At 45.8% G+C, this 10,825-nt stretch overlaps 1 protein-coding gene across 2 annotated transcripts; it reads right to left on the reverse strand.

The window, feature by feature from the left end:
- Window positions 1–249: 249 nt before the first annotated feature.
- Window positions 250–7,223, reverse strand: GJA4 (gap junction protein alpha 4). 2 transcript variants are annotated; one of them, XM_079986588.1, is made up of 3 exons: window positions 7,013–7,223; window positions 5,665–5,728; window positions 250–3,226 (listed from the first exon to the last, which is right to left on the reverse strand). In XM_079986588.1, the coding sequence occupies exon 3, from the start codon at window positions 3,218–3,220 to the stop codon at window positions 2,162–2,164; it is 1,059 nt and encodes a 352-aa protein (XP_079842714.1). In that variant the 5' UTR covers window positions 3,221–3,226; window positions 5,665–5,728; window positions 7,013–7,223; the 3' UTR covers window positions 250–2,161. The 2 variants fall into 2 exon arrangements, with proteins under 2 accessions (XP_079842714.1, XP_079842715.1); XM_079986589.1 differs by lacking the exon at window positions 5,665–5,728.
- Window positions 7,224–10,825: the final 3,602 nt, after the last annotated feature.

A 10,825-nucleotide genomic window follows, 5' to 3' on the forward strand; every position in this document is an offset into this window, starting at 1 on the left:
GAGAAGTGCAACTTTCAAAGGGCAGCTGTGCTTTGGTTGTCATATACAGTATGTTCTTTATGAAGCTGGATCTGGGTTAATAGCTGTTAGGGCACCAGTTAAATAAGCAAAGGAGCCCTCAAAAGCCTGGCCACACCTGTTGTGAAACACAAGGCAGTTTCCCCCTCACTTCCCATAACCTACTTTTTCATTTCAAGCACAGAGTATGTAACAAAGGGTTCAAGGAGCAGTCTTAATGCACACACAAGATGGTCTCATGTTTTTCTTTTAATTTGAAAAACAACAACAAACAAACCACTTTTAATACTACTAAATGTATTCCCAAATTTTCTACTTGCACCCTTGCTGTTCATTCAACTTTGGCCAGTTTGGCAGTGGGGAAGTAAGCTCTCCATATTACATGCTGGTTGACATCAAACTGACAGATACAGATCTCCTTTTCACAGCTTTAGTAAGAACAGTTCACTGGAGACCGAGAAAAATCAGGTTGCCCAACATCCTGTTGGTTGGATGTTGGATGCTACAAAGAGGGAGCTGCCATATTCTTATTGAAGCCAACACTTCTATGCAAGAAGTTGCTGCAGATAAACATTTTAAGACACCCCTGCCCTTTGTCTTAGTTCAGAAATGGATAAAGACCTCTTCCCAAGGCAGCTCATCAGGCATATCCTTCTGTGAGATTCAGGTGAGATTCCTACTTTTAACTTTTGGACACTGCCTCAGCAACAGATGCAGAAGATCCAGCTTGCCTTTTCAGACTATACAGGATTTAAGATTGTAATAAATTAACAGAATGGACAGGATAGAGATTGGGCAATACAGCCATACTTAAAGATACATATATAAAACATCTGACATCTTAAAAAGAGAATAGTAAACAGTGTTTTATGACTTAACACATCATTCTACATAGTGGGGTTAAGCAGGGGAACAGACACTGAATCCAAGAGGACCAACTGTTATCAGTATGGCAGGGAGGGGGCCCTATATGCATTGGAATGTACATCAAACAAAAGTTAACAGCCACAGACATGCCACCATTTCTTGACAGCCCAGTGGACCACAGTCTTGCTTTTGATGAAAAAAAATGACACTTCAGAAAATGATCAGGAGACAAAGTTTTGATGAATTGGTGAATAAATTAACTAAAACCTTCTTTAGGTTTGTCTTTGGCAGGGATGGCTAATGTAGTGCTCTCTGGGTGTTATTAGACTCCACCTCCCATCAGCCCAAGCCAGCAAAAAAGCTATCAAGTTGGAAGTGCAAAAGTCTTTTTCAGATCAAGTGCTAGTGGTTACATTATACAGTGAAGGTGAACTCCGTAATGTGGCACAAAGCCTTCAGGGACAGTTTCCAGTGACAGTTGCCATCAAGGAGCACAACATGCAAGAAATAACTGAAAAGTACTTAAGCCACACCAACCAAACTCTATCAGCGAGGAGGTCTGCTTGACAAGCTTACTTCGGCAGTAGCCGATATTCCCTAAAATGCCCGCATGTGACAGGAACTCTGTTTTGACTGTATATGGCTCACAGTTTTGCTATCCTACTCAGACTTCCTGTAAACCAGGGAGTTGTACAGAAAAGGAAAGAAAAAATGATATATGACTGTCATACAACGTCACCATGTTGCTATCTGGGAATAGAAGCCACAACAGTAAGTTTCTTCTCACTGAAAACAAAAACACTTTCCTCTGTGTCTTCTGCACTAGGATACAAATCATCTTCCAGAAAGCAAGGCCAACTCCTGCATAGTGCCAAGCTGGTAGAAGTGCCTGTTCCTCCTCCTCCTCATCAGGTGGTTGCTGCTACCCGTCCTCACCTGCAAGGCCTAACACAAAAAGAAAACCAACAAATGCCCCTCCCCAATCAACTAGTCATCCTCTGACACTTGGATGACTGGCCCAGAAGATGTCCCATGGTAGACTCTACCTGGAAGGTTCAGTTTATGTCTATACGAAAGCCAAGATAGCCCTACTTGCTACAGCAGGTTTCACATGGTAGAAAACAAGGCGGCCCCTGAGAAGAACATTTGAGACATGGCCACTTTTGTCAAAATCGGAAGGGAGCCATCCATTATCAGGAAGGCTAATTAGTTGAGTAAACCCAGAGTTGCCTCAAAGGAAGACAACATCCATCTTCTGTAATGGTTGCTTTGTTTGCTAGACATATTGCTTCTTGGAAGCACTGCTGCTAGGCCGGCTCGACTGCCTTTCCTGAGAGAGATGGACTATGGGGGCTTCCATGGTAAAGACGTCAGGGGGCTTATTCCTGCCTTGCAAGGCCAAGGTTTCTTCTGTGTTGAAGTTGGCCCAGTTCTGCTCACTGGAAAGTTTGTTGTATGCCTGGTAGGGCGGAGAAGGCCTCTCATTCATTGGGAGGTAGAAGAAAGCCTTGTCGGGATAAGCCTCCTCAGGCACACCGCAAAGCTTGTTGGGGAAGCTGTTGGCCTCACAGGGCATGGGAGGAGCAGAGGAGGGGGAACAGCAGTCTCTTTCCTTGGTGTTGTGCAGCAGGCTCTTGCAGCAGAGGTGGAATAGCTCCAGAAGGTTGAGAACGAGGGAGATCAAGCCCACCACCAGCATGAAGAGGATGAAGATAGTTTTTTCAGTGGGGCGGGACATAAAGCAGTCCACATGGTGTGGACAAGGGTCCCCCTGACAGACATAACGGGCATGCATTACAAAACCATATAGGTACCACTGGCCAAGGAGGAAGCCAGCCTCAAAGATGCTCTTGAAGACCACACTAATGGTGTAGGTCCACATCAGAGGCCCACGGATTTTAATCCTCCCATCCTCCGCCACGCAGATCTTGGCCATCTTCTTCTCCACCGCCACCAGCATGGCTGTCACCTTATAATCCTTAGACTGCAGAGCCCGGAGCTCACTCTCCCGCTCCTTCAGCTTCACCTCAAGCCGGGAGAGATAGACGACGTGCCCCAGGTAGACCAAAGTGGGTGTGCTGACAAAGAGGAACTGCAGGACCCAGTAACGGACGTGGGAAATGGGGAAAGCCTTGTCATAGCAGACATTGGGGCAGCCGGGCTGCTTGGTGTTGCAAACAAAGTCTGACTGCTCGTCTCCCCACACGGACTCTCCAGCGAGGCCCAGGATCAAGATGCGGAAGATGAAGAGGACCGTCAACCAGATTTTGCCGATGACCGTCGAGTGCTCCTGCACTTGGTCCAGTAACTTCTCCAGGAAGCCCCAGTCACCCATCTTGTGCTAAGGGAGAGCACAATACATACTTTTACCACGTAAAAGCCACTATTGATTACTTGCTGTGTGATACATAGCCACACAGCGAAGTTTTGCAAATATTGTTTCCATAACACCATTCAGTGTAGGTGGTGTTTCTGACTAAAATTAACAAGGAAGGTTCCTGCCCCAAAAGCTTACAGGTGAAAGTTTAGATAGCTTGGGGTGGGGAGAGACCAGCACAAGTGAGGACCAAGTATGAGCAAGCACACTTCCTATATAATTGTTGTATTTTATTTTTTTGAAATAAGGAACCCCAGACTTAAAATACAATTTGCCTTAAGACTCTAACAGTCAGAATGGTAACTTGCGCGAGTCTCACCCCTGGTGCCCTGCTATTGTGGAAGTGAAGAGCAGCTGAATTTCTAGAAGTGACAGAACTTGCTTTCAAAATAACAAAGGGCAGAGGAATCCAGAAGTGTTTCAGGCTCTTCTACATCTGGACTAGAACAATCCTTACAGAGCATCCCATTTTAAAAAGACAGTTTTGGGATAGAGAGAAAGGGCCAGCTAACTGTTCCCATGGTCTACACCACCCTCTCCACCTATCTAGTAACAAGATACTTTGAGGACTATCCAGAATTTTCATGGACATTGAAGGATGGAAGTTTTAAGAGCAGAATTTAAAGCAGAAAAGTACAGATATATGCATATACAAATTCTGGACCATAGTGATGTTAGGAGCCTAAAAAACACTTTAAAAAATACCACTCCTTTGGAAGAGGTTTGGAAAAGTGCTCAGCAAGCAGGGAGGAGAGGCAACTCTACAGGAGAAGGGCCTTATTTTTCTGCTGTGGAACTTGAGGCAGCTTGAGGCAGCTTTAATAGGATTCTCAAAATGTCTCACAGCGAGGCACTGACAAGACCCAGACCTCCTTAGCTTCAGCAATCTTGGCCCATTAAGTGTCTTAAGACCAGGCCCTGGGACCAATGTGAGTTAACCTACTGGCCTGCAAATTAATCCTAGAAATTGCCCTGTGAAGGAGAAAAGGCAACAGTCAAATCCACACCATATATTCATGTTGTTGGGCATAAATACAAAATAAATAAAGCTCATGATCCTACGACTCTTATGCTACTTTCACAGTCATGTTTCCTTCCTAGGGAATTATGAGAAATGAAGTTTGTTAAACATGCTGGGAACTATAGCTCTGTGAAGGGTTCTCCTAATAGCACCCATGACAAACCACAGTTCCCTGGGTTCGTTGTTTTTTTTTTTGGGGGGGGGACCATGACTGTGAAAGTGGTATAAAAGTGCTTTGCATGCTTGGTGTGGATGTCTGGTAAGAAGATCCACTGTGCAGGAAAATTCCTAATAGTCTCATCATTTGCAGAACATTTAGAAAAAAACCACCACAACATATTTCTACCAAAGGGAACAGACCCTCACTTCCCCTGATCTTAGAGCTGTTCAGCAGTGGAACAGACTGTCTAGGAAGGTGGTAGACTATTTCACTGGAGGTTTTTAAACAGAGGTTGGGTGGCCATTTGTCAGGGACTGCATTGCAGGGAGTTGGAGTAGATGGCGCTTGGCATACCTTGCAACTCTTTGATTCTATGATCTTTTAGCACTTAGGAGACAAACCGCCCAATCAATGCTGCCCCTTTAGGGATCTGTACCAAGAAGCCAAGCCAACCACAACCCCATACCTGGGGTTAATCCCATCACTCATTGTTACCCTCAGTTTCCCATAAAAAACAACAGCTAGAAAGATTAAAACTTATCGGGAGGCAGGGAAGCAAGATGCTGAGCATGCTGACAAAATCTACAGTACAAAACGGAGACCTTTGAAAAGCTACTCTCCTCTGCTGTGTTCAGCTGCTCTGCAGGAGCTTCCCCTTAAAGCTAACTTCCCCTTAAATTTAAAATTTTGTATCAGACAAGGCAGTTGTGCTTAAAAGCATGAATGCATACCAAGCTTTTAGTTGGAGACAGTCTATGTCTATGAGCAATAAGGAGCTCCTGCTGCTGTAAGAATATAGGAAGGTGTTTTACAAGAATTCAGACCATTGCTCCACCTAGTTCCATATTACACACACTGACTGGCAGCAGCAGTTCCTACTTGGAGATGCAGCTGGGGACTGAACCTGGGACCTTGATGCTCTCTTGATGAGCTACAGCCATTCCTGCATTCTGGAGCCTTTCCCCACCCATGCGACCCTCCAGCTATTTGTTTTAACTTGGCAATTTCATCCTGCAGCTCTGTCTTAGGTATCTTCAAAAACCATGCATGGAGCTACTAAACATGGGTATTTTTCAATGCAAAGCTATATCCTATCGTAGATTTTTAACACCACCAACTTTAAAACATAAACAGAGATTTAATCTTAAAGTGCAAATAAAGACAGAGGGACAAGTCATAAAGTCCACAGACAACAAAGGCCAAACAGATTCTTTTGCTCACCTTTTAAGCCCTCTCTCAGCCTAGTACCTCTCTGAAGGCCACCACAGCCCTCTGCTACTTGCCCCTGGGGTTATAAAGAGAAAGGAGCAGGCAGTCAATCAAGAAGTGTCCAGTCAGGGGCTTGATCAGCTTTTAAAGTGATAGCCTTTTCAACCTCACATACCGAAAGGATTGTCCCACTCAACAGAGCCAAGGAAGGAAGGTGTGTGTGTGTGGGCGGAGCAGGTTTAACTTTATCAAAGGGTTAAATTATTCTAGAGGAAATTCCGGCAGGGCAGGTAAATGTTTTTCTCCTGCTACTGCCCAGAACTGCCTATCAAGGATAAGTAAGGAACCCTCAATACTTGGAAGAAACACAAGCTATCTCAGTTCAGGGTTGCCAGATGGAAGGAAATCCTGTTCTGCAGCTGTGTCTTCATCGCCTGACACACATCAACCAGCAGAACTTTTCACGGCATGGAGGAAAACATGACTGCTGGCTAATGCATGTGTTTCAAGGCGCTATTGAAAGCATGATGACAGGGGCAGGTTGAAAAGTTGGCAGCCCTATGCCAGTTTGGTGTGTGTGATCCTATCTTTATTATCTGGTGTTTTATTATCTGGCTGAGATTCCATGCTCCAGAATTTGCATTCTGTACTGGGACTGAGGCTCAGTATACACGGAGTCATAGCTGTCAACTTTTTCCCTTTTCTTGCAAGGAATCCTATTCGGAATAAGGGAATTTCCCTTAAAAAAAGGGAAATGTTGACAGCTACGCATGAAGTATACACGCAAGGATAAGAGTGTGCCTCTGAGCACATGCAGTGTGCTTGCTCCTTCTTCCACTGAGTACATGAGAACTAGCAACTAGTTGCCAAAGGATATGGCAACTTTGCTGAAGCAAAGCAGGTCTGTATGGGAGACTGTGCCATGCATACCCTCTTGACAGAAAGAGGGTAGGACAGAAATTTAGCTAAACGACTAAATCATTCCAAGGTCCCATGCAGGTCGTATTAAGGAAAAAGAGTACCAGACCAAGTGGAAAGAACTCACAGGCAAGTAGGAAATAATAAATGAATAAAGTAAAATAAATCAAAGAAATGGGCCCACTACTTCTGAGGCTGTCCAACTAATTTGGAGATTGGGCCAAAACAAATCTGGGGAAGGGCTGTAGCTCAATGGCAGAGCACCTGCTTTGCATGCAGAAGGTGCCAGATTTGATCCCTGGAATCCCCAGGCAGGGTGGGAGAGATCCCTGCCCCAAACCCTGGAGAGCTGCTGCCAGTCAGTGTAGACAACACTGAAGAAGACAGACCAAGGGCCTGACTCGGCAGCTTCCTATGTTCTTTCCCCGACTGTGGTACTCACCAACAAGTAAAATGCAAGTTCTCAGCATACAAATCCAAGTTTTTGGTTTTGAATTACTGCCCTTCTGAGTTTTGCTCCAGAAGAGAAAGGAGGCTGCGGCAAGAGAGCACAGAGCCCTCTTGCTGTGATCCAGGAAACTCCGGGACTGTTCTGAAGAGCTTTGGTGGTGGTGGTGGGGAAGTTGACTACAATAACTCCAGGATGAGTGCAGAGGGGAGGAGCTAAAGGGAAAGGGAGGAGTCACTGTTGTCAAAAGCTTTGGGCTGGCTCTCAGTCCTGTGGCGTTATTACGATCCTCCAAGGGACAGCTGGTGGGGCAGGTGGAAAAAGAAGGGAAACCAGGGTGACTTCACCTGCTTCCTGGCTGGAGGCATGTGTAATGGGTGGGTGAAATTATGGGAGAGGAGAGGAGACAGCAGGAGTCCTAAGAGAGGCTTGGATAAGCCCGGTGGCCTTGCAGGGTTTAGCTTGCTGCTTTCCTTACAAACGGGGGCAGGCAGGGGGAGAGCTGCAGTCGGGGAAATAGGAAGCATAGGAAAACAACGAAGACTGAAATAACAAGCGTTGCCCATTGTGAAGCTGTCTGGGCCAAGAGAAACAAGAGGGAAATCCTGGAGAAGCGGAATTTGCCGGCAATTAACTAAGCGTGGGAATCGGGAATGAGCTAGGCCTCAGCAAGGCCAGTGGCAGTGGGAGTTTATTGTAGGGGGGCTCTGGTATTATCTTTTGGAAACTAGCAATGCAGCATGTGTCCCCCCCCCCCCCGCCCAGCCTGGTCTTTGGTGTGTTTGCTTGGAAGCAAAATTATGCTGAGGCCAATATTTTGGCCCCTTCTGCATTGTCAGAAAACAACAAGAAAGAAACTGCAACCAACCAACCAGCTAAAGGACAGGCGCCCTTCGTAATGATTTGTACTCATGATGGTATCAGGGCAGTTATACTCAATACAGTGGTACCTCCGGTTACATACGCTTCAGGTTACGGACTCCGCTAATCCAGAAATAGTGCTTCAGCTTAAGAACTTTGCTTCAGGATAAGAACAGAAATTGGGCTCTGGTGGCGCGGCGGCAGCAGGAGGCCCCATTAGCTAAAGTGGTGCTTCAGGTTAAGAACAGTTTCAGGTTAAGAACAGACCTCCGGAACGAATTAAGTACTTAACCCGAGGTACCACTGTAAATGTTTGCTTCAGCAAACATTTCTGGGTGGTCAAACTGCTTCATTTGCAAGAGCTGCACGTCTCATACTTTCCTGGCGAAATCTTGTAATTTTTGCACAACTAATGTTCTGGAGTTTGTTTTGTTTTGCTACAAGACAGCAGTAATGCAACAATATGGGAGAGGCATTGCAGAACTAATGAAGTGGAATGATCTGTGGATGGTCTAGTATCAATCTATTGCTAACGTTCTATTATTGCATCAGTGACCTATTGCAGTATGTAGTATACCTCAGTATGAACCAACCTGAAATCTAAGAGAAGAGAATTTTTCTGGAAAATGATTGGTGAATTTACCTCTTTTTTTGCCACCACCCCAAACTACCCCTTGGAGAACATTCCGGAAAATGAACCCCCCCCCCATGTGCCTCTTAATTTCACCACCTGCATAATTTAGGGAGGCAATTTTCGCTCAGCTTGGGGGCCTGGTGTGATGCCCTGATGTTGCTCCATGTTTGGTCTCAAAAATGTGGGGGGGGGGCTGGCCCGCGCCCCCAAAAGTCTGAGGGGGCCCAAAGAGCCTCAGCCCCTTGGAGCCAGTGCCTATGGCTCAGCCACAGACAGAGTCACTTTTTCCTAGGATGGGATTGGATTCAGCCACAGTATTTTTATAAGTAAGGAAGCAGTGCCACCTCCTGGGCTAAAGGTATGATTAACAACAAAGTTCTGAAGTGTAGTTGAGCTGTATTAGGACCAAATTAGACACCGTGTGGATGAACCATGATGGTTTCATTTATTTAAAGAACTTCAATCCCGCTCTCCAGCTGAAAAGGAATCTCAGGGCAGTTTACAATGATCAAAGTTATGGCCATGATGAGACCCTGGTTTCAGCTTCCACTCAACAACTAATTTGCAGGGCCCACTTCAAATTGACTTTGATGGTGAGGCGAGGTTGTTCAACCCTTTCCTCATCTTTGTTTTCAGCAAAAAGACTGACCAGCCTAACCAACCCCTAGGTATGCCTTGTCTCCAGGGAGGATTGGGAATGTCCCCTGCCGAAATGCCTCCTGGAAAGCTGTTGCCAGCCCGTGCTTACAATACTGAGCTAGATGGGAAGGGGCTGCGGCTCAGTGGCAGAGCTTATGCTTTGCATGCACCTGGGACCTTCTGCATGCAGTGCTTCTGCACTACCACTGAACTATAGGCTTTCCTGAAAATCCCCATGACTTGGGAAAATGGGGAGAAAGCGGCGGGGGTAGGGTGGGTTTTATTTTTGCTGCTGTTGCGTGAGTTAAAAAAATGCAGAAAAGCTGTGAAATGACGATTTTCTCTTGTGGCCACTGGGTGGCAGTGGGACAGCAAGCATTTAATAATACAAAGAAGGTAATTTCACCTTCTGAACTGGGGGGGGGGGGGAGATCCCTCCAGAAAATTGGTGCATCTGCTGTTTTAAATAGACAGCTCTCTCTCTCATAAATAAACCCTTTGCTGAGTTAAGAGAACATAGTGATCTAAAGGCTGGGATGGAATTAAATATGGAGAGGCCCCTAAGACACCATTAAAGTTTTAAGCTGCCGTCCTCCGAAGGTGGGTCATCACAGGGCTTTTGCTGAATTAGCTGTTGCTCCATCTGGGCTAGTGGATGTTTGCAAAGGAAAACAGAGAGCAGGGCTGGGGGCAAAGGTTAGACGGTGGATGTAACTGGAATGAGACAAATTATTCTGAAACACAAAAATTAGAATTAGTACATAAAAAGAACCCTTCTGGATCAGGCCAGGGGCTCATCCTGTGCAGGAAGAGCACCTGACACTGGTGCTATTGAAAAAAGTGCATGGCTCACAGGAAAGCACAAGAATCTGAATCTTGGGGTTAGGAACTTTTGATTATTATTTTTTTGGCCTATATTGGTCTTGGAAACACTCACCACCCATTTAAAACACACAAATCCTAGGAACTGTAATTTGCCCCAGATTGATTGTGGATTGATGTGGATTGAGAATTCATGGCTGAGATGCCCCACCAGCTCCAGGTTCCGGATTTGCACAAGACTGCTCTTGGAATCCAAGCATGAGGATAGCTGCCAAGAGCTGATGCCATAAACCCAGAGCTTACTGGCTTGAGGTGGTGATGGGCTTTCTTGTATGCTTCCTTCAGTACATATGTCAATATCTAAGCCAGGGGACCATTGTTTCCCTTGCCACATACCTGGCTACAGGGAGCAGAGCCCACCTGCTGTGTTTTGAATAGACTATTACCTTCCAAGGGGTATTAACTCCTTAGCTTTCAGCTGGCAAGGAGATAAGTAAAGGCTACTGCATAAGCCACTCAGCATTCAGCAAAGCTGTTGGGTAGGGGCTGGAGAGCAAGTGGGGGGCAATCAGAGTTTCCCAGGTGAGCTGCAACCAGTACCTGGAAGACTCTTTAAGAGGAAATAAAACGGAAATTCTTTCAATAACTTTTTGGTGTGTAATATTTATTAAGGGCTGGTGAATAATTGATACTGATCTCGGCTTGCTGGGGCAGGTTGGCTCTTGGTTAGATAGTATTAAAGTTTAACAACACTTGGCAGCTGCAAAGTGGGACGTGCACCCAAGGTGTGGTCTTCCTAACACTGTGGGTCTGTGAGTGCTGAGTGTCCCTGAGCTGGCAGGAATGCGAGG

The sequence above is a fragment of the Podarcis cretensis genome (assembly GCF_951804945.1).
Source record: "Podarcis cretensis genome assembly, chromosome: 8".
NCBI lineage: Eukaryota > Metazoa > Chordata > Lepidosauria > Squamata > Lacertidae > Podarcis > Podarcis cretensis.

What these genes read in the sequence shown, in the direction of transcription:
- GJA4 (XM_079986589.1), bottom strand. Translation starts at nt 3,220, where the DNA reads ATGGGTGACTGGGGCTTCCTGGAGAAGTTACTGGACCAAGTGCAGGAG.